Source organism: Lynx rufus, unplaced genomic scaffold (assembly GCF_022079265.1).
Source record: "Lynx rufus isolate CCGP_SWC_20201006 ecotype Redwood Valley unplaced genomic scaffold, mLynRuf1.p SCAF_6, whole genome shotgun sequence".
In the NCBI taxonomy this organism is placed as follows: Eukaryota; Metazoa; Chordata; class Mammalia; order Carnivora; family Felidae; genus Lynx; species Lynx rufus.
The window spans coordinates 71270443-71295364 of record NW_025814878.1 but is presented as its reverse complement, the minus strand read 5'-3'; the positions used below and the strand labels follow the sequence as shown (position 1 = coordinate 71295364).

The window sequence follows — 24922 nt, the reverse complement described above, 5'->3', positions numbered from 1 at the left end:
TGAATAACAGCAATGTCATAAGAGACGGCAGTAAGGAATTTGGAATATTCTATTATGACATACTATTATGTATGTCTATTATGACTGTTGTGCGGCTATCTAGTGTTATTTGAAAGTGGACTTGTATTAGTTGTAAATGTGTATTACAAACTCTGAGGCAACCACTAACATTTTTTTTTACAGTATAAGTGATACACTAATGCAGAAGAAAAATGAATCCAGGGTCAGAACTTGCTTCTTCTTATACTAATTAACTCCTTGGCCTTCCTTTCCTTAAGGATTCTGTTACATATGTCTTTGGAGCTCTGTGTATTTCAAGTTTTGATTCCTCCAACTGCTCTATCTTTTTGCTGTTAGGTTAAGAAAACAAACAAACAAAAAAGCTGTTCACAATAATAAAGAACTGATCCAACAACCACACTGAATAAAACATATGGAAGTATGACAGAATTCTATAAACCTTGCCTCACCATGAACATATAATTGGGTATTTGTTGATTATAACAGAACCCTGTACAGATGAGTCTCAAATAATGCTAGTAGTAAAAATAGATCTATAGTTCCAATGCCTAGAACACCACCTGGCATATAGCAAAAATACCCAATATTTATTGAATGAAGAAATGAAGATTTGATACCTGCTGAGGGGCAACAAAAAAAATTTTTTTAATGTTATTTGTCAACTTGCTTTAACATCCATCTTACAAATAAAATGAAGTCTCCCATATTGGTTTTTTATTTCTTAAGTCTACTTACTCTTAAAAACACAAGTATTTCAGATCTGGGAAAGATCTTACATCTGGCACATTAAAAGGTGGTGAGACCAGGTGTCTAAGTGTTTAAACATAAAACACTCACTTGTGAAAAAATATTTTGAAAGCATTCCAGATATGTTTGCACATTTAAGCAGTCTTACCCATGATTAAAGCCAATTTCTTGGAAATTTAATATAACTTTTCAAAATATCTAGGGATGATGGTGAATCAAAATGTACAAAGTAAGCAAAATCTGCCCTAATTTTAATTTCATATGGTTTGGCACTTAGGAAAAAGAACAGTTAATACTAAACTATTCTTTCTATAAAAGCCAGAAGAGACAAGTGAAATAGGTCCTCTCTGACAACTCATCTCCCCCACATTATTTATTAGGTACATTATTTTCCATATTCTCTTATAGTACCCTAAACTCATTTCCACTAGAAGCTTATTAAAAATGTCTATTTATTTATATCTCTCCCCAATTACACTGAGTTCCTTAAGAGCATTTCGCAAAATGAATGCTTGGCACATAAAGATGCCCAATGTGTTTGTTCAATGAATATATAATTCAAGGTACCCTGAAAACTTTCTTCAACTAAGTTTATAGAAATTATTGGCATGATTGGGGAAGAACTCTAGAAGACTAGGCTAATTCCCCTGTTTACTGGTCAATAATGTTTTTGGTTTTGTTTTTACCTTTACTCTATTTGTTTTCCACTAAAATGGAAATTTTGTTTTCCACTAAATCAATATAGCATACCCATAGGAAAAGTATAACTTAGACAGCTATAAAAATCAGTGGTATGACTGTGAACCCATGCTGAAATAAACATTCATATTAAGTCCTGTTTGGCTATAGCATGTACTTTTCCTACACACAGCACTGTATTGCTAAAATCACCCAAACTAGCAAATTAAAATGCTATCTTTCTATTCAAAAAGATGTCTGGGGAATTTTTTTTTGTAATCTCTGTAGGCCAGCATTTAAATTTTCACCCAATGATTCTTCCTTATTGAAAAATAATACAGAGCTGTAAATCGACATTTAATGACAACTAATGCATATTAGAGGTATAAGGTGATTCTAAGAAAAAACACAACTTCCATTCTTTTTCAGTTTTTGCAAAAATAACATATGAGTTCTTATCAAAGTGACCTATAAACATCAACCTAAATTAAATTTAGGAACAAAGGCAAAAAAAAAAAATGTGATGACTTCCAGCGCTTTAGCTGAATGAAGTCTGCTTGTAAAGCAGAATACAATTTCAGAAGAAATCTATTCTGTGTTTATAATTTAATATGCATAATTATGGGATATATATTTTATCTTTTCTTGACATCAGAATGAAAAAAGGGGAATGCGTGTAGAATAGATTATAAAACTAACACAACTTTAACCATGATAGCATAATAGATATTTTATATTTAATTTTTTTAAATGTTTATTTATTTTTGAAGGAGAGAGAGACAGAGTGTGAGCAGCAGAGGGGCAGAGAGAGGGAGACACAGAATCCGAAACAGGCTCCAGGCTCCAAACTAACAGCACAGAGCCCAACACGGGGCTCGAACTCTCGAACCGTGAGATCATGACCTGAGCCGAAGTCAGACACTTAAAGTGAGGCAACCAGGTGCCCCACATAATAGATATTTTAACAGTTACTGAAAACTTACCATGTGATAGGGACTATTCAAAACCAAGTGGGACTGGTTTTCTCACTTTTGTTCTTTTACTTACAACAAAAAGCATGAATGTTTTAATTCTAGTTAACTACCAGAAAAATCTTAAGGTGAAATATTTTGAAACCAGAGATAAAATGAATATATTCAACAAATATTTCCTAAGTGCTTCCTAGGAGTCAGGCTCTGGGGAAAGAGCACTGAACAAAATAGATGGAAATCCTTGCCCTCATAGAATTTATATTGCATTTGTAGGAGACAGACAATAAATAATAAGTAAATTATACAACATGCTCTGAGGTAATAATTAGGACAGAGAAAAATAAAACAGAGAAGGGAGACAAAGAAAGCCAGCCAGCATGAGAAGTGCAATTTAAGACAGACTGGTACAGGGAAGTCTTCACTGAAGTGACAAATGAGGAAAGCCCTGAAGGAGGGAAGGGAAAGAGACAAAGGCTTACAGGTTCAAGAGAACAGCAAGGTCAAAGACCCTGAGGTGGGAGTACACGTGAAGTGCACCAGAAACAGCAAGATTTGGAATGGCCATTGAATGAAGCTTCTATTGAATGCACATATATTTCCTATTTGTTTCTAACTCAAATAACACAAAATATCGTCACACTGTTTTGTTTAGGGAATTATAACATTGAGGGAAAGAAAAAAACTCATAGTTGAACCAAATTACCTAGTTTTCCATAACTGTTTTACCACAGTCGTTAGGGTACTGCTTATCTTCACAGCTACGTATTCAAAATTCAGCCCCAAGCTTACAGTTATTGTCATTTCTATTTTCTCCATTATACCAAAAGCTGAATTTATAAGGTTTCTGAACTCAAAATCAAGGTCTAGGGAAGTTGGGTATGGCCATGGAAATGGAATCAAGGCATGGATCAAGGACATAATAGAGAAATGGTCTGGATGGCTTTAGTAATGAATCTGTTCTTGAGACAAATGCACAGGAAAACATTGGGAGGGTCATAGAAGATACTCAAGAGGAAGCAATTATTTCAATTTGCTTTGGGATACAATCAGAAGATACAGACATAGATATATATGAAAAAGACTGACAGAGAGAGAGAGAGAAAGGACTGGTCTAGTTGATTGGCATGAATGGCTTATCTATGCGTAAGTCTCATTTTAACCTTTGCAAAGTTAATTCAGTATTTTTAGTATCTTTGTATCACTTTTATTGTATTTACTTTTATTTTTTATTATGAACTTATTTTGCAGCTGACTATACAATTAATATGTAGCACAGGGAATATAAAGCAAGGCAAACAAAAACTTTTTGTGAAATATTTTCTAATGAATTAATCACCTTGCCATCTGTCTCTTGAGCTACTAATGAAATAAACTTTGGATAGCAAGGGAAAGCTAACGTTTATGTAAAACAAAATAGTTTAAAATGCTGAATGAGAAGCTTATTCCTTGGGGTCAAGTATAATTATATAATGAGATGATCAAACGTTTTCACCTGACTCATAATGGTAACAATTATCAGTGAACTGCTGAATTTTATGATATAGATCAACCCTGAATGATGAAACAAAACACAGCTTCTTTAATACTTTACAGCATCTTAAAGTTTGTATATTTCCGAAAATACTTAATTGGGTTTTTTGGGTTTTTTTTGTTTTTTTGTTTTTTTTTTTTTTGGTTTTTGTTTGTTTTTAGAAAAAGAGTACACACAGGCAAGCGGGGGAAGGGCAGAGGGAGAGGAAGAGAGAGAATCCCAAGCAGGCTCCACACCCAGCATGGGGCCTGACACAGGGCTGGATCTCATGACAGTGAGATTCACGACACTTAACTGACTGAGCCACTTAAGGTTTCACTTAACTGACACTTAACTGACTGAGCCACCCAAGCGCCCTAGAAAATATTTAGTTCTAATCCATCCTCCTCTACTTAAGGCAGAAATCTTTATATACTAGGTGTATCTCCCCACATAGAGTGACAGACACATCACAAAGAATACTAACAATAAAAATAACCAAGAAAAACAATTAGTGAGTGATTTTTATGTGCAAGCATTATAGTAAGTACTTTTACATACATTATTTTGGGATAATTCTAACTATTACATATTCCATCTACTACTAAACCAAATTTGCCAGCTTATAACTTTTAAATTATTGGCCCTAATCATGCTTTCTACAGAAAAAATTAGAATTACTATTTATGGCAGTTAAAAAAGTAATTTTCTTTTTTTAAATTTTATCTCAGTCATCACAACAATCCTGTAAAGTAGGTACTGTTATGATTTTTCACATTTTTCAAGAGAAAGAACTAAGCCTTAGGGAAGGCAAATACCTTTCCCTTTGATGGAGATGAGGATTAATTTGAAAGCCCAGGTTTTACTTCCCACTTGCCCCTGAGACATGGCCTTTGTAGGCTGGCAAAACCAGCTGTCTACACTTCCTGAGCTGAGTCAGATCTCAAACCACTGAAGCAAAAAAGTCATTCTCTGAGGCTAAAGAAATGGACTGTGAACCTATCTCAGGCAACACCACTCCAACATGTGCTCAGTATGACTCAACCTTTTTTCCATTCAAATTTCTACATATCCCAACCTAACCATATTGGTTAACAATAAATTTAACAGTTGCTTGTTTTGTTTTCTGTTTACCAATATGGTGATCTTTATCATGAATACTACAGGTTATGGTATTATTTTGGCTGAAGATGTGAAAAAAAAAAATGAGTCACCATCTGGGGATGCCAAAAAGAAAAACAGTCTTATGAATTAAGCACTACATCATGGTTAAATCAAAATCATGGTATGCTGTGTTAATTCTGGCTTGTTTTACAGTTAGTGAAATAAAAACAACCGTCAATGATGGAAAACTGAGTTAGCCAAAATGTGATCATCTTGGCAATATGAATGATTATTTTGTTTAAACTCTTGATTATAGCAAATTTTATACAAATTTCATTACAGCTTTCAATGTTAGAACTTTGAAATATATCAGCTCAAAAAATATTCACCACCAACTTACATTAAAAGTATTTAACTTTATGTAACATACCAATCACAGTACTTATCTCCACCCATCAAGGGATAGATAACCCTTGATGTTTGTGAGGCCTGAGAAAATGAAGTATTCATCCCTCACCATGTCCTATGGTTCTCCTTTCCACATAAAAATGATGCTGGTAACTCATCAAAAGTAAAGCATGTTTAAAATGTAATTTTCTAGTAATGGTGAAAGATTTGTGCCAATCCACTCACATTCTCCTGTGTGGCCTCTCTTTGAGGGGTTCAATTCAATCAACAAATATTTATTACATACCTATTCTGTGCCAGGCATTGATGTAAGAACTTGTTCCTAAAAAGAAGAACTAGATCCCTGTACTTAGGGTACATACATTCTAGCAGGTGAGACACACAATAAGCAATAAATGTAATAAGTGGATAAATTATATAAAATTATACAAGAAAAAGTAGAGCAAAGCAAGAGTATCAGGAGGGCCAGGGATGGGCGGAAGGTGGGGCAGAGTTCAGTACCATTGGGGTAATCAGGATAAGTCTGGAAGAGGGTAAGATTTCCACAAATACTGAAAAAGATGAGGTTGTTAACAAGTTGATTTCTGGGGGAAGAATATTTCAGTCAGAGGGCAGAGCAAGAATAAATATTCTGAGTGGGGAACATGACTTGAGAGTTCAATGACTCCAAAGGCAGTACAGACAGTGTGGCTGCAGCACAGTGCGTCAGAGATGTCAGGAGGGGCCGCGAGAAGGACCAGCTTTTACTAACTGAAATGCACTGGTCATCAATAATAAGGTTAGGTCAAGATAGAATATTAACTGTAAGTTATTTTCACATTTCCTACTGAACAAAAAGTCCCCTCAACTTCCTACTTTACCCCAAACCAACTTTTTAACTTTGCTTCCATAATGATTCTTTTCCTTTCAGCATCTTTAATCCCCATTAATGAAACTACATCTTGTTCAAATATTGTTGTACTATTTCCCCAAACTGACCACATACATAGTCTTAAAAATAAAAACTAAACTGCTTTCATAAGTGCATACCTGTTTTATTTTTGGTTATAAATACATTTAAATTAAGGAGAGCAAGAAAAGAAGATTACAACAAAGAATCTTGTTTCGACACATAAGGGATTGCCACTGATGGGGTTTTTTGCTTTTGTTTCTATGAGCACAATTAAGGAAATCTATATTGAATCTCCTTTTTAAATGTTACCAATGAGTAGATATATTCATTCTTATTTTCCAATTTATTACACATGGTAATACAGATGGAAACCTAAGAAAAACAAGCTTTTAAGAAACCAGGCTGCTTTACCTTGCTAAATAAGCTAAGAGAATAAGTAAAGAAGAGAGATAGCGGAAGCATGATATAGATTTTTGTCAAACCTTAGTATCTTTAATAGATATAATAATTTACTTTTAATAAGCTCAGATAAAATATTTAGGGATTCCTCTATATAGACCTTGGTATCAATTCAAAGAGAACAAGTAAGGTGTCTGTTAGCCATCTGTATGTCTTCTTTGGAAAAATGTCTAGTCATGTTTTCTGCCCATATTTTAACTGGATTATTTGTTTTTTCAGTGTTCAGTTTTATACGTTCTTTACATATTTTGGATACTAACCCTTTATCAGATATGTTATTTGCAAATGTCATCTCCCATTCTGTAGGCTGCCTTTTAGTTTTGTTGATTGTTTCTTTCAATGAGCAGAAGCTGGAGGTTCCTCAGAAGTTCAAAACAAAATTACCCTATGATCCAGGAATTGCACTATTAGGTATTTACTCAAAGAATACAAAAGTACTGATTTAAAGGGACACATGCACCCAAAGTTTATAGCAGCACTATCAGCAATAGCCAAATTATGGGAAAAGCCCAAATGTCCACTGAATGATCAATGGATAAAGAAGATGTGGTGTGTGTGTATATATGCGTGTGTGTGTACATACATATATATACATACATGAATGTATATATACATATATACATATATATATATATACACACACACACCATAGAATATTACTCAGCCATCAAAAAGGATGAAATCTTGCCATCTGCAACAATGTGGATGGAGCTACAGAATGTAATGCTAAGCAAAATAAGTCAATCAGAGAAAGACAAATACCCTATGATTTCACTTATATGTGGAATAGACACTTAACTATATAGACACTTATAGACACTATATAGACACTATTACATACACTTAACTATAGAAAACAAACTGAGGGTTACTGGAGAGGAGGTGGGCAGGAGGGGGTATGTGGATTAAATACGTGATGGGAATTAGGAGTGAACCTGTCGTAATGAGCACTGGGTGTTGCAACGTAAGTGACGAATTACTAAATTCTACACCTGAAACTAATTTTACACTGTATGTTACACTGTAATTTAAGTAAAAACTTAGAGAAAAAGTAATGATGGATACAACAGTAATTTATTAAAATATTTCTTTAGAGAAACTTCAAAATCTAAAACATAAATGTACCTATGTAATGAAAACTCAAATCTTTAGTTTACACAGGCAGAACCACTTTATTTGGAAAACTGTGTGTTTCTCTAGTTTATGTTAGTGGACCACCTTTCCTTTACATATATGTCACCATAGTTTTGTGAAGGTTGGATTTAATGTTTAAGTAATACTTTTTCAAAAGAAGTTATTTTATACCCACTATGTGGTAGGGTATATTGTGGGGTAGTGAGAATAGTCACCCCTTGATAATAAGGTTCTTTTTTGTGTGTTTATTTATTTATTTGGAGAGAGCAAGAAAGCACAAGGTGGGGGAGGGGCAAAGAGAGGGAGAGATAAAATCCTAAGCAGACTCCATGCTCAGTGCAGAGCCTGACACAGGGCTTGATCTCAGCACTGTGAGATCATGACCTGAGCCAAAATCAAGAGTCAGACATTCAACCGATCAAGCCACCCAAACATCCCTAAAGTTCATTTTCTGGCACGATTCATATTCTAGTAAGGAAAATAGGGCATAATAGGGAATATTAAATTCACAAGACTCAAACAAATAGAATAAAACCAATGGAAAACATTTACACCCCTATTAAAGGAATGCTGGAATTAATGCAATTAGAATCAATGACTTGAATAAAATAGTATTAGGCAAGGAAAGCATCTGAAAGGAAAAAGTTGTAAACCATGTTCAGCAAGAGATGAAGGCTGGGTCAGGATATAGGCAAAGATGTAAAACTAACAAAATATTTGAGAATTCACCTTTAATCTTTGAAGAAATATATATATGTATTCTTAAATACATATACCTAAGGCATGCCTACAGATTTCTAATTGTTCTATGACCTCCCTTTTTCATTCACTTGAAAAAAAAGTAGAGAGAAAGATAGAATTTTTAAGAAAAACATGGCTATAGTTAAATTGTCAATCTGATCTTTCTTTGTATGGGCAAGTGGAAAAAAATTCTGAGTCATAAATTTGATTTGAGTCATGTTCCTTGGTAAGTGACATCGTTGCTGACTTTTCTCATATTGACAGACATTCTTTCCATCTGACTTTTTTTTCAAATAGTTTACATCACCTTTGGACCACAGAGAAGAATAGCAGATGGTGTCCCACACAGTCATATGTTTTCATTAAATTTCTTATGAAAACCAAAGTAAATTATGCTGATTATAATGATGGGTGGAGTCCAAAAGGTCTCACAGATTTATAGATAAAATCATCAAAGTTATAAATATATCCATTCAACTAAAGGGAAAAAAAAGGATGAGGTGGAAAAGGCAATGATTGGAACAGGTGGAATAAGGCAGCAGAAAAAGTCAGCCATGCAATTAACTGCAGCAGAAATGGTAGAAAGACAAACAACAGGAAAGTATGTTAAGGCCAAATATTTGGTAGAATGGTGAAGAAACCATTAAATTGCAACCTTGAGTAAGGGTGAAGACCACATTAACTTACATTTTTGGTGACTTCTTTAAAAAGAGAGACCATTATAAATAATAATAAAAATAAATTTAGTAAATCTGGCCGTGATAATCAGGGGCTATATATCTTATTCCTTTGAAATCTGATATATGACCTTCAAGAACTTTGACCAAATTAATAGCTTCTCTGAAAAGTCTGGTCTGAGACACACATTCAATACTGAATGGGTGAAAAAAAAAGCATCACTTTATGAAAACACCATCATCACACCTTGCAGCATATGGCAGGCGGTATGGCTTCAGACTAAGATTATTTTTCTTAAATACTATGTGAGAGATCATAATAAAATTTGTGATGGCACCAAGGTTGGAGAAAGTCTCTAAATATTATAATAATCATCTTTGTGGTCATTCCTGGTGATTCCAATTGACTTTTAATTTTAATCATTTAAAGGAAAAAAGGAAAAAAAATTAAAAATACAGTCCTTGCTGGAGTTTTTATTTCTTTCATTAAAAAATGTAATACTAGCTTTTAAAAACTCACTTAAGGTATAGCTTTTTTTTCCATTTAGTTAATAATTATCAATGGAGTTCTGATATAGAGAATTTTTGGTAGCAAAACTGAAGCAGTCATTCCATTTCAGGGGCAACTGATTCAGGAAAAAGAATCAGTTGGGGATGTAAAATGGGGAGGTGTAAAAATGTAGTTTTGGTATGTGTTCAAATTTAATTTTTTTATCAACTTAAAACCAACCATTATACACACAGGATGTTGTATGCAAACCTCACAGTAATCACAAAGCAAAAACTTATTAAAAATACACAAGAGATAATGACAAAGAAATCTGAACATAAAAGAAAGCGATCAAAGAAGGAAAGAGAAAGAGAATTCATAGAGAGAACAACAAAAACATGCAGAAAACAATAAATTGGAAATAAGTAAATACCTATCAATAATTACTTTAAATGTGTATATGAACTAAATTATCCAATCAAAAGACAGAGTCCTCCAATGGATGATAAAACAAGAGGTATCTATATGCTGACTATAAGGGACTAACTTCAGAAGTAAGGACACACAGAGACTAAAAGGGAAAGGACAGAGAAAGATATTCCATGCAAATGGAAATGAAAATAAAGCTCGTGTAGCTGTATTCACATCATACAGAATAGACTTAACAATGTAATAAAAGACAAAGAAGAACATTACATAATGATAAAGGGGTCAATCGAGCAAGAAGATATAACATTTATAAATACATATGCATCCAACATATGAGCACCAAAATATATACAGCAAATACTAACAGACCTAAAGGAAGAAATTGACAGCAATATAATAGTAGTAGACCACTTTAACATCACACTTACATCACTAGAGAGATCATCCAGACAGAAAGTCAATAAGGAAACACTGACCTTAAATGACATGCTAGACCAAATGAATTTCATAGATATACCCATTTAAAAAAGCAGAATACATATTCTTCTCAAGTGCTCATGGAACATTCTCCAGTGCTAATCGTATGTAAGATCACAAAACAAATCTCAATAAATTCAAGAAGACATATCAAGCAGCTTTTCTGACCACAATTGTATGAAACTAGAAATCATTACAAAGAGAAAACTGTTAAAACTACAAATACACTAAGATTAAACAACATGCTGCTGAAAAAACAATGGGCCATCAATAATCAAAGGAGAAATCAGAGAATAGCTAGAGACAAAAACAGAAACGCAACATTCAAATCTATGGGATGCAGCAAAAGCGATTATAAGAGGGAAGTTCATAGTAATAGAGGTCTACCTCAAGAAACAAGAAAACTCTCAAATAAATAATTAACTTCACATCTAAAGGAACTAGGAAAAGAACAAATGAAGCCTAAATAAAGTTAGGAGAGGGAAGAAAATAATCAATATCAGAACAGGAGTAAATGAAATAGAGATGAAAAAGACAATAAAAAAGATCAATGAAACTAAGGGCTGATTCTCTGAGAAGATAAGTCATAGTTACAAAGAGAGGCAAACCAAGAAAAAAAAGGGGGGTTCAAAGATATAAAACCAGAAATGAAAAAGCAATTACAACTGTAACCACAAAAATACAAAGGATTATAACAATATTACAAAGAATTATACAACAAATTGGACAACCTAGAAGAAATGGTTAAATTTCTAGAAATACATAATTTTCCATGACTGAATCATGAAAAATATAAAATCTGAATAGATTAATTTCTTGTAAGAAGATTGAATCAGTAATCAGAAACCTCCCAACAAACAAAAGCCCAGGATCAGCCAATTTCACAGGCTAATTCTTCCAAATATTCAAAAAAGATTAACACCTATCCTTCTCAAACTGTTCCAAAAAAACTGAAGAAAAGTAAATACTTCAAAACTCATTTTACAAGGCCAGCATTACCTTGAAACCAAACTCAGGTAAGAACACCACACACAAAAAAGGGGGAAAATTATAGGCCAAGATCCTTGATGAACATAGAGACAGAAATTGTCAACAAATATCATCAAACAAAATTCAACAATACATTAAAAGGATCATATACCATGATCAAGTGGGATTTATTCCAGGGAGGCACAAATGGTACAACATCTACAAATCAATCAATGTGACATACCACACTAACAAAATGAAGAATAAAAATCATATGATCATCTCAACAGATGCAGAAAAATATTTGGCAAAATTCAGTATCATTTATGATAAAAACTCTCAACAAAATAGGTACTGAGAGAACTTATCTCAACATAACAAAAGCTATACATGACAAACCTACCATCAATATCATATTCAATAGTGAAAAACTGAAAGCTTTTCCTTTAAGTTCAGAAACAAGATGAGGATGCCCACCCTCGCCACTTACCTTCAGCACAGTATTAGAAGGTTTTAGCTACAGCAATCAGACAAGAAAAAAATAAAAGTCATCCAAACTGGAAAAGAAGAAGTAAAACCATTTCTATTTGTAGATGACATGATACCATATACAGAAAACCGTAAAGTCTCCACAAAAAAACAAAAAACAAAAAACAAAAAAAAAAACCTGTCAGAACTAATAAACAAATTCAGTAAAGTTACAGGATACAAAACTGATATACATAAATCTATGGGGTTTGTATACAATAATAACAAAACACCAGAAGGACAAATTAAGAAAAAAATCTCATTTAACAATGCATCCAAGGGGTGCCTGGGTGGCTCAGTCGGTTAAGCGTCAACTTTGGCTCAGGTCAAGATCTCACGGTTCGTGGGTTCAAGCTCAGCTTGAGATGAAAAAGACTGTCTGTGCTGACAGCTCAGAGCCTGAAGCCTGCTTCGAATTCTGTGTCTCCCTCTCTGCCCTTCTCCCACTCATACTCTGTCTCTCTCTCTCTCTCTTAAAAATAAACATTAAAAAAATGCATCCAAAAATATCTAGTAATAAATTTAACCACAGAAACGAAAGACCTGTACATTGGAGGCTGTAAGACATTGATGAAAGAAACTAAAAAAGACAGAAATAAATGGAACGATACTCCATGCTCATGAATGGGAATAAATAATATTGTTAAAATGTCCGTAATACCCAAAGCAATTTACAGATTCAGTGCAATCCCTATGAAAATTCCAATGGCATCTGTCATAGAACTAAAACAAATAATTCTAAAATTTGTAGAGAACCAAAAGAAATCACAAATAGCCAATCTTGAGAAATAATAACAATGCTGGAGGTATCACACTCCCTGAATTCAAACTATACTACAATGTAGTATTTGCATAAAAACTGACATACAGATCAACAGAACTGAATTGAGAGCCAAGAAATAAATGCACACATATACAGACAATTAATTTATGGCAAAGGAACCAAGAGCATAAAATAAAGGATAGTCTCTTCAATAAGTGGTGCTGGGAAGACTGGACAGCCACATGCAAAAAAGGAAAAAAACAAACAAAAAACAAAGAATGAAACCAGAACATTATATTACACTGTACATAAAAATTAAAATGGAATAGACTTGACTGTAAGACCTGAAATCATAAAATTCCTAGAAGAAAACATAGGTGGTAAACTCCTTGACAATGGTCTTAGCAATCTATTTCTGGATCTGACTCCAAAGGCAAGGGAAACAAAAGCCAAAATAAACAATTAGGACTATATCAAACTAAAACGCTTCTGTACAGTGAAAAGAGCCATCATAAAAACAAAAAGTGAACCTATTGAATGAGAGAAGATATCTGCAAATCATAAATCTGATAAGAGATTAGTATCCGAAATATACAAAGAATTCAGTCAACAATAAAAAAAAATCAAACAACCTAATTAAAAAATGGGCAGTAGAGGGGCGCCTGGGTGGCGCAGTCGGTTAAGCGTCCGACTTCAGCCAGGTCACGATCTCGCGGTCCGTGAGTTCGAGCCCCGCGTCAGGCTCTGGGCTGATGGCTCAGAGCCTGGAGCCTGTTTCCGATTCTGTGTCTCCCTCTCTCTCTGCCCCTCCCCCGTTCATGCTCTGTCTCTCGCTGTCCCAAAAATAAATAAACGTTGAAAAAAAAAAAAAAATGGGCAGTAGATCTGAACATTTTTCCAAAGAAGACATAAAGATGGCAAAAAGACACATGAAAACATGTTCAAAAGCCACTACTCATTTGGGAAATGCAAATCAAAACCTCAATGAGATATCACTCATACCCGTTAGAATGACTATCATCAAAAAGAGAAGAAATGACAAGTCTTGGAGAGGATGTGGAAAAAAGGGAATTTAAACTGCTGCAGAACTATGCAAAAGAGTATAGATTTCCCAAAAATTTAAGAATACATTCAGCATATGATCCAGCTATTCCACTTTTGCATATTGATCTAAAGAATATGAAAACACTAATATGAAAAGGTATATTCATCCCTATGTTCACTGAGGCATTATTTACAGTAGCTAATGTATGGAATTGGCCTGAAGTGTCCATTGATAGATGAATAGATAGAGGATAAGATACACACACACACACACACACACACACACACACACACACAATGGAATACTACTTAGTCATAAAAAATTAAAATCTTGCCATTTGTGACAAAATAGATGGACCTTGTGGGAATTTGCAAAGTAAAGTAAGTCAAAGTTAGAAAGACAAACACTGATTTCACTGATGTGTGGAATCTAAAAAAGAGAAACAGACAAAAAATACAAAAAAATAAAAACCCTCATAGAGCACAGATTGATGGTTAGCAAGAAGAAAGGGAGTTGGAGCGGGCAAATGGTTTTAAAGAGGGTTATCTGTTGGTGACAGACGGTAACCAGACTTTTGGTTGTGATCACTTTGTAGTGTATACAAATGTCATATTAATGCTGTATACCTGAAACTTACATGTTATATACCAATTATACCATAATTTAAAAAAATACTACTATGAAAAGTATAAACAGAAAAACAAATATATATATGTAAGGAATGCATACACTTGGTGATTTTAATATATGCTTGACAATATGCAAGGATTATAAGAACCTTAACACAGTATTTCCTAAAATTAAATTACATGAGAAGAAGGAATTCTTTGAAATACGAGACTTCTTCCTGGTATACTTGTACACAAGAAGTGACAAGCGTTGGCAAGGATGTAGAGAAAAGGGAAGCCTCGTGCATTGCTGGTGGGAATGTAAATGGGTGTAATCACTGTGAAAAAGACTATGGAGGTTCCTCAAAAACTTAAAAACAAAAATGTCATATGATCCAGTAGTTCCACTATTGGCTATTTATCCAAGGAAAACAAAAAACACTAATTCTAAAAGATATATGCATCCTTATTTACAATAAATATGCAATTATTTATATATTTACATATTTGTACACAATATGTAAATATGAAGCGTTATACATATAATACTCAAGATATGGAAGCAACCCATGTGTCCATCAATAGATGAATGGATAAAGAATATGTGGTGTATGTACACAATGAAATATTACTCAACCATAAAAAAAAATGATATCTTGCCATTTGTGAGAACATGGATGGACCTAAAGAGTATTAGGCTAAGTGAAATAAGTCAGAGAAAGACAAATACCATTTGATTTCACTTACATGTGAAACCTAAAAAACAAAACACACAAAAAAGACAGAAAGAAACCTATACATACAGCGAACAAATTGGTGGCTGCCAGAGGGAAGAGGCAAGACAGATGGGTAAAATGAGGCAAGGAGAATGAGAGGTACAGGCTTCCAGTTATGGAATGAATAAGTCACAGAGGTAAAAGATAAAAGCAATACAGTTGATGGTATTTTAATAGTGTATGGTGACAGATGGTAACTACACTGGCAGTAAGTGTAGCATAATTTATAGAGTTGTTGAATCACTATGTTGTACACTTGAAACTAATGTAACTTTGTGTGTCAACTATACTTCAATTTTTAAAAATTGAACAAACAACCAAAATAACAAAACAACAACAACAAAAAGAGCTCACAAATATAGAGAACAAACTGGTGGTTGCCCGACGAGAGAGGGGTAGGGGATAGGTGAAATAGGTAAAGGAGATTAAGAGTTACAAACTTCCGGTTGTACAATAAATAAATCACAGGGATGAAAAGTACAGCATTTGGGAATACAGTCAATATTATGATAACATATGGTGACAGATGGTAACTACCCTTACCGTGGTAAGAACTGTGTGATGTATAGAATTGTTGCATCACTCTATAGTACACCTGAAAGTGAAATAAGTTAAAAATAGAACTACCTTATAATCCAGTAATCATACTACTGCCTATTTACCCCCAAAATACAAAAACACTAGTTTGAAAGTACATATGCACCCCTATATGTATTGCAGCATTATTTGCAACAAACTATGGAAGCAGCTCAAGTGTCCACCAAGTGACAAATGGATAAAGAAGATGTGGCATATGTATACAAAACAGAATGTTATTCAGTCATAAAAAAGAATTAATTCTTGCCATTTGCAACCATATGGATGGAGCTAGAGATTATTATGCTCAGTAAAATAAATTAGAGAAAGACAAATACCATACAATTTCATTCATGTGGAATTTAAGAAACAAAACAAATGAGCACAGGGAATAGAGAGAGAGAGAGAGAGAGAGAGAGAGAGAGAGAGAGAGAGAAACCAAGAAACAGACTCTCAACTATGGAGAACAAACAGGTGGTTACCAGATGGGGAGGTAGGGGTAGGGGGATGGGCGAAATAGGTGATGGGGATGCAGGGCACACTTATCACATGAGTACTGAGTAATGTATAGAATTGTTGAATCACGATATTGTGCCCCTGAAACTAATAGAACACTGTATGTTAACGATACTGGAATTAAAATTAAAAATTACTTTAAAAAATGAAGCCAATATAACATTGTATGTCACTATATTTCAATAACAATTTTTAATAAACATGAAAAAAACTCCCTCTTGCCAAAAAGATGAATGACTAGATGAGGTCACCAAGGAAGTGAGGATAATAGTAAAGAGAAGAGTTTTAAGCTCCAACCCTGAAGCACACTAAAGTATAGAGGTTAGGGGGATGAGAATAAACAAGACAAGCAAAGTGTGTAGGGGCCATCACTGAGGTAGAAGGAAGCCAAAGAGAGTGTGCTGGAAACAAAGGGAAGAAAATCATAAAATGAAAATGCTCAGTGAATATATTTGGGCATCAAATTCATTCTTTATTTGGTATTATTTTCTTAACTATACTCTCAGATGTAGAATTACTAGGCCCAATTGATGAAACTGTTGAAAAGGCAAGTACCAGGAAAACAGACCTGGAGATGCTGATTAACAACCAGGCTAATTAATCCAGACTAATTTATCAGTACTTCTGAATTCAGTTTTTCTGTTGTTTATTAATTTACCTAACTGTAATCAAAGAGCTCACCTAATTTTCAACAAAAGTATAACTGAAAGAGTATCACGACTTTAGCAATAGACTTTGTAACAGAAATTACCTGTATCTATTAATAAAGTAAACATAATAAAAGTAAAACCTATGCTCAAAAAGAGATAACTACATCTATAACATTCATCTGATTTACATAAATTAAGTCACCTATTATTCTTAGACAGCAATTTGTTTCCTTTGTTACATTTATTACGATTTCATTGTTTCATCTGATTATTTGCTGGTTTACTTGTTTATTATCTGTATTCTCTAGTAAAGAATAAGCTATATGAAAGACAGGGATTATTTTTGTTTTATTCATCCCTGTATCCCCAGCACCAAACACAGTGCCTGACTTTCAACAAATGAAAAATGAATCAAAACAATAAGGAAGAAAAACTAGGTAGTTTGACAAGACACTTTTACCACAGAGATCTAGCTCCTGTTAGGGCACAGGTAGTTGGGGGAATTCAATGGCCTGCTCCAAAAGCCAATTTTTCTTTTCTTTTCTTTTCTTTTTTTACTTATTACAAAAAAATTTAATATCTATTTATTTTTGAGAGAGACAGAGACAGAATGCAAGTGGGTTAGAAGCAGAGAGATGGGGAGACACAGAATCCAAAGCAGGATCCAGGCTCCAAGCTGTCAGCACAGAGCCTGATGTGAGGCGCGAACTCACAAACTGTGAGATCACGACCTGAGCCGAAGTCGTATGCTCAACTGACTGAACCATCCAGGCGCCCCTCTTTCTTTTTCTTTTTAATTTTTTTATGTTTATTTATTTTTGAGAGAGAAAGAGACAGGGGAGGGGTCGAGAAAGAAGGAGACACAGAATCTGAAGCAGGCTCCAGGCTCCAAGCTGCCAGAACAGAGCTTGATGTGGGGGCTCAAAATCACAAAAAGTGAGATCATGACCTGAGCCAAAATCAGACATTTAATCGACTGAGCCACCCAGGTGCCCCTAGTAGCCAATTTTTCTAAACCAAAAATATTTTGCAGGAGCCAGCATTTGTCTGTCATATGACTTGATAACAGAATATCAGAAATAGTCTATTGAACAGATTCTAAGATATGCCTTAATTACAGCTACCTTGAAACTTTTTTTCTGCTTAATTTTTATCTTTATCTAAATGTCATTATACTGAATGCTGTGACAGGGTACTGAGTAATGTAAAAGCCAGAGGACCTCTCTAATAGATACAAAAATGCTCTCAGATCCTACAGCTCCTGAGCAGAGAAAGTTAATCACCAGGAATAAGGCATTAATCATCAGAGTGGTCAAACACTCCAAAACTTTAACAAGGTAGATCTGCTAAGTCAGGTTCCTGATTGGATCCTGACACATGAGATGAGATGTCTGGTTTGATGCCTCCCAAAATCTTGAATTTCCAGATTCCCTAAAACATTCTGAAGCCACAAAAATGGTCTGCCCTTTCCTTCTTGGGAATCACATACACAGAAGCTTCCCCCTCCTAAGACAACATGTGCCTTCCTAACCTCCATCCACCTTCACCTCCTCTCCAGACCCTTGGGCCTATAGCCAGGGTTATGTCACAATATAACCCACCTAAGACATACTAGGCCTAACAAAGGAAGAAAGGGAATATTCCACAAAGAAACTGCAAGATCTAGCTACTTTATATTAGTCAGAAGAGTACATATGAGATTAAATTCTGCTCAAAGGGGCTGGAATTTAAGTATTAGATAAGAGTTCAGCGATTAGAAGGCACTATCCTGAGATGCAGGATTTACAACCAGTAAGAATCTCAGGAGATGGTATAAATTCACTACTAGGATGGTTCCTGGAAACAGAGCAGGTAAAGGCTCATATTAAATATTGTTGAAATGCCAGGAATGCTGTGGTAGATGGCAGAAGGGGGATCATGAGTGTCTGAGAGTAATTCTAGAATGCACGTGCTAAGTAAGACCAGAAAACCCATCAAATTACTATGTTCCACTTGAAGGTCCAGAAAACACACCATATACAAAGCAATAAGGAATATGCCAATGAGAAGATATCCACATTAGTAAGTTTTGTGGTGGTTCTTTTCTAAAGGCCAGAACTGACAGAAGGAAAGGCTGTTAAAAGAATTAGGGTCAATGATAGCAATGGGGATGATAGGACCAGCTAAGGGTCAGAAGCCATGAGAAGCTAGGTGGACATAATTATCATTAGAGTGGCAAAGCTGGGGTTAGTGAGGGGCTGACCCACAGAGAGATAGTTTAAAAATACAGCATCTCTAGAGGCAAAACAGCTGACAAGGCTACTACTCAATATGTACAATCAAAATAAATCATAGATGAATGAACAAATCTGAGGGAAACTGCCCCAGTGAAGTCACAATCTCTCACTCAGTTTCCAAACCTGACCTAATTTTTTAACTCAGAACCATCTAGAAGCCTGGTGGGTGGGGGGTGGATGGTGCCTGGGTGGCTCAGTCGGTTAAGCATCTGACTCGTGATTTGGGATCAGGTCATGTTCTCGTGTCTCGTGAGATGGAGGCCCATGGTGGGCTCCATGCTCACAGTGTGGAGCCTGCTTAGGATTCATTTTCTCTCTCTCTCTCTCTCTCTCTCTCTCTCTCTCTCTCTCTCTCTCTCAAAATAAATAAATAAACTTAAAAAATATCCAGAGGGAAAGGTCTTCCAACACCATGGCAAGAATACAGGGTAATAATTCCCTTAATCCTCCTCCAATGGAACCTATAGCCCTTTATTCAGTAACTGTGCTCTGGGGACAGGGAATACCCAAACATGTCAAGGGCACAGAGTTGACAGTGATATCAGAAGACCTAAAGCATCTATATAATGTCAACCTCCTCATTAGAGTAGAGGCGTTTGGAAGCCAGTAATAAACGGAGCCCTGACCAAAGTCTAGTTCATAATGGGTCCATCCATTACGACTACAGACTGATTTCCTCAGTCCCCAAATGCATAATCAGAACAGACTTAGTAAGTGCCATAACACCCATATAAAGTCCTTGGCCTAGGAGGTAAAGAGCTATAATTGTGAAGAAAGTCAAGAGGAAGAATTTGAAATTGACCCACCCAACCCTGAGAATGTAATAAGTAAAAAATACAACATAGTATTAGGTGAGGTAGGGGGGGATTGGCAGAAATCAGTGTTCCCTTAAGTATCTAACTGGAATGCAAGGATGATTCCAATGAAGTTATCCAAAGCTGTTGGTGGTTCCACACTGCAGCTCAACTTCTCTTATCCACTCCTATTTCCGTCCCCTCCCTTGCAAAGGGGTTCATTCCAAAGGTACTCCTTAATGAACTCCATCTCGGAACCTGGTTCCTGAGTAAGTCAATTTGCAACAGTCATCTTCCACCTTGAATTTAAGTTACATGTTCTTTTTAAATAATCTTGGGCTTATCTTCAGAACCATTTCCCAATTTAATTGGTGTCTCTTCTAGAAAACTTTTACCAAAGCAGCAACATGCTAGAAATATTTTTGAAAAATCTTTGGGATTCTTCTCTGGGAAGAGCCCATATAGAATTCCTGATATACAGGTGCTCTCTGCATTTAAAATTATTGACTTTTCATCAATCTCTATATCCTTATCAAAGATCTTAGGTAATCCTTCAATTCACTGTTTTTTAAAAAAAGCTTTTCTGACTCTATATTGACACAGAGCATTCAAAATTAGCTCATATCTCATTTTCTCCAGAAAGCTTCTCACTGATTCTAATAGAATTATTTCTATTTTATTTCATCAGCATTTAAGTATTAAGTATATTAAGTATATAAGACATACAAACTATGTTCATAAACTTGTGTAGCAGTTTCTTTGTAAGTATACTGAAGTCGTGTATATAAAGATAGACTCTACTTACTCAAATAGACAATAAAAACAATTATGCTAAGAACGGCATTTTCCTCTTCTTTTATAGTGGCACAATGTTCCCTACATACTCCCTGTTTTTGTTTTTGTTTTTTAATGTTAGTGCATTTTTTGAGAGAGAGATGGAGACAGAGCATGAGTGTGGGAGGGGCAGAGAGACAGAGGGAGACACAGAATCCAAAGCAGGCTCCAGGCTCTGAGCTGTTAGGACAGGGCCCAACGCAAGGCTCAAACCCACAAACTGTAAGATCATGACCTGAGCCGAAGTCAGACACTTAACCAACTGAGTCACCCAGGTGCTCCTCTGGGGTTTTTTAAAAAGAATTTTATTTTTACGTAATCTCTACACCCAACGTGGGGCTCAAACTCACAATCCCTGAGATCAAGAGTTGCATGCTTCACCAACTGAGCTAGCTGGGCACCCCTAACATAATCTCCTGATTAGTGTTGCTACCTAAAAAGTTATAGGTAATTTCAAAACATTACATTATATATGAGAAACTACTAGAAATTAAACTACTAGAAAAAAATACAACATAGTATTGGGTGAGGTGGGGGGGATTGGCAGAAATCAGTGTTCCCTTAAGTATCTAACTGGAATTAACTGTACCATGCAATCTTGAGCTTAAACTGTACAGTTTTCCAACTATTTCTATGAATAAGTACAGCTTAACCAAGTAAGTTAATAACAACAATAAATAAATCAGGCATGTGTGTTTAAAAAGTAGCCCATGCTAACTGGCAAATATACTCTTCCTTGAAACCTTGGGTAATAGAAGACTCAATATATTCTAAATATTGTGCAAGCTGATAAAAGCACTTTCTGCTGTTGCATACAACTTCTTAAAATTAAACCTTACACTAAAAAAAACCCAGAAGTATGTCTCTAGTTACAGCTCATTCTAATGATGAGTTTATTTCTATGAAAAACCAAGGCAACGTATATGTTTTAAAATAGTACTTGGTTTTTGTGGTAGTAGCAAATGGGATGACTGTCCATTAGTGTGACAAAATTATCGCAGAATACATTACTAAATTATGGTGGAAATTTCTTTGTTGAAAGAAAAAAATGGAAAACTTTATAGTAGTACTTGGCCCACAATCAAGTGCTATTGAAACTAGGTGAAATACAGTAGTGCACTTTAATCATATACTGTAGATTTAATCAGAGACTCATGAACTGTGATTGGATGTCCTGTTTCTTAAACACCATTCTGGACTTGTGGCTTATACTAACTCACACTTGCTCCCCACTTCCTCTGCTTCTCCTACCACAAAAGGGTCAGATACACCCACAAAGATGACTAAAGATCACATTTTATCAGCAGCCAGAAATGAAGTACAGACTGCCAATAATCACAGAAAGTCTTGCTCAGGTAATTTGGTCATTGACTACTGCCTCCTTCACCATAATCATGTATTTCAATAACCACAAGATCTAAAGATTTTTGTAAAAGTATCTTCAGGAATAGCAACAGAGACAACAGTTTTTTTTATTTTTTTTTAATGTTTGTTTATTTTTGAGAGAGAAAGACAGAGTGTAAGTGGGGGAGGGGCAAAGAGAAATGGAGACACAGAATCCAAAGCAGGCTCCAGGCTCTGAGCTGTCAGCACGAAGCCCAACGCAGGGCTCAAATTCGCCAACCTCGAGATCATGACCTGAGTTGAAGTGGGACACTTAACCCACTGAGCCACCCAGGCTCCCCCAGAGACAATCTTTTTTGAGACAGATACATGACTTTATCATTTAGTCACTAATAACCATGACAGTGTATGTGTGTGTGTGCGTGTGCCCGCATTTCAAACAAATCCCTTCCAATTACTAAACACACTACACCAAACTTGGATACTTGTGTAGTTTATTATGTTAGGTTATCTTTAAATTTTTGAAATTCAATTCAAATAAAGATAAATAAAGATTATACATACTTGGAAGAAACTGCCTCCATGAATTCATCCAAAAAGTCATCATATTCAGGACCTCTCACTCTTCTCTGCCGTAGCCCAATGTACAACGGATCTTTAAGTAAATCCTATTAAAAAAAAAAGTTACCATAGATATAGAAATAATTATAGGTATATCATTCATACTTTCTGAGCTTAGAAATGGAAATAAAATCTTTCCATACTGAGGCAGAATTCACCTACAGAGTATTATATTTTATTAGTATTACATATCTACAGTATTCATATGTCAAATAAGAAAAGTAATTACTAGACATTAAAACATTCTGCCTTATTTTGGGGATAATAAAAGGAATTAAAATCTCTCAGTAGTGCTAATTAGAAGACTTCAATTCAGACTTTACAGGCAAAGTTTATCATATAGAAAAATAATACTGAATTTTGAAGTATTACATTAGTTTAGGAAATGGAAAGATACCAATTCTTTTCTTAGATTTATTTTGTTTTTGAAAGTAAAATCTTCAACAAGCATTTTAATTACAGTTTTAATATATTAACTGGCTGATATTAAAAATAAATTTTTAGCCTTAACTAAAGTTTTCTTAAACTTTTTAAATTTTACAAAGCTCAAGTTTACTCTGTTCAAGTTTTGGTATAAGTAATAGTGTTTTTTATGAGATCAATTTTTTCAATGTATAAAATGCATACACAACAAAAGCTCTCAGTAAAGTAGGAACAGTAAGGTAGGAACTTCCTCAAGCTAATAGAGGGCATCTGTGGAAAAACCACAGCTAATAATATATTTAACAGTGAAAGATTAGACGCTATTCCCCTAAGACTGGAAATAAGCAAAGATATCTACTATCACTATTCAACACTATACTGGAGACCCAAGCCATTACAATAAGGCAAGAAAAAGAAAACATAAGAATATAGGCTGGAAAGAAAAAAGTAAACTGTTTTTATTTGTACATACATGATCACGTAATGAAAAATACTTAGAAATCTATACACACAAAATAACCCACTAGAAAAAAATATGTGAATTTAACACAGTAGATCTAAGATCAACATACACAAATCAACTGTATCTCTATATACTAGCAATGAACAGTTGAAAATGAAATAAAATATATAACCTCATTTACAATAGCATTCCAAAACATAAAATTCACAGGGATATTTTTCGGAGAATGTGTGTGAGCCCTATACACTAGAAACTACAAAATATTGCTGAAACAAATTTAAAAAGACAAACTGCTTTTGTGGACTAGAAAGAAAATTGCATTCTATGTCATGTTATAGTGAAACAATGGAAAAACTGTCATCTTCTGTAACCTGAAACACAGACGATGTACCTAAAGAACTTGTGAATCTGGCTAAGGAGATACCCGGGCAGAATGCTGAATGTGTAAATTGGCTTCTCTTAGCTGTATGATAAAGTCAAAACAAAGATGAGGTAAATAAGGAAATGTTTAGCTTGTGAGCAAAATTTAAAGAGAATACAGAGGACACAAGACTTGCTTGTGAAAGATTTCCAAAGTAAAATCAGGCTTGCAGTCAAAGATTCAACTGTGTAGTTAGCACACCTTTTGTGGAAAACTCTGATTTAAATTGGAGCCTAACAGACCATCTTGACTAGATAAAAAGAACTGGTTCTGCAGCATTCTGATATGGCAGCCAATGTCAGGAGAAGGTCTGTTTTGAAAAGAATTATGAGTAAGTCCGTTCTTTAATGAAGTAGACAGTCTCATATAAAAAGTCTTCAAAAAATTTTTTAGGGTACTGTACTATTTGGACGATTTGGAACAGAGACACTCCAAAATGAAAATACTTCTCTGGGCCCCCAACTTTCCACAGGCAGAGAGCAGACAGAGAAAGCTATTCAGCTGCAACATGGCCATTTCTTATGGAAAAGGAGGGATAGCTCAAAGGACAACGCCAAGAGCTCAGACTCAGATCCAA

General features: G+C 34.9%; 1 protein-coding gene across 1 annotated transcript in view; it reads right to left on the bottom strand.

Moving 5' to 3' along the window:
* Positions 1-24922, bottom strand: part of ME1 (malic enzyme 1) — a 191385-nt gene that overhangs the window by 73082 nt on the left and 93381 nt on the right. Inside the window, exon 6 of the mRNA XM_047102453.1 lies at positions 22982-23085. Within this exon, the coding sequence (XP_046958409.1) occupies positions 22982-23085 (104 nt within the window). The remainder of the gene's footprint in view (positions 1-22981; positions 23086-24922) is intronic.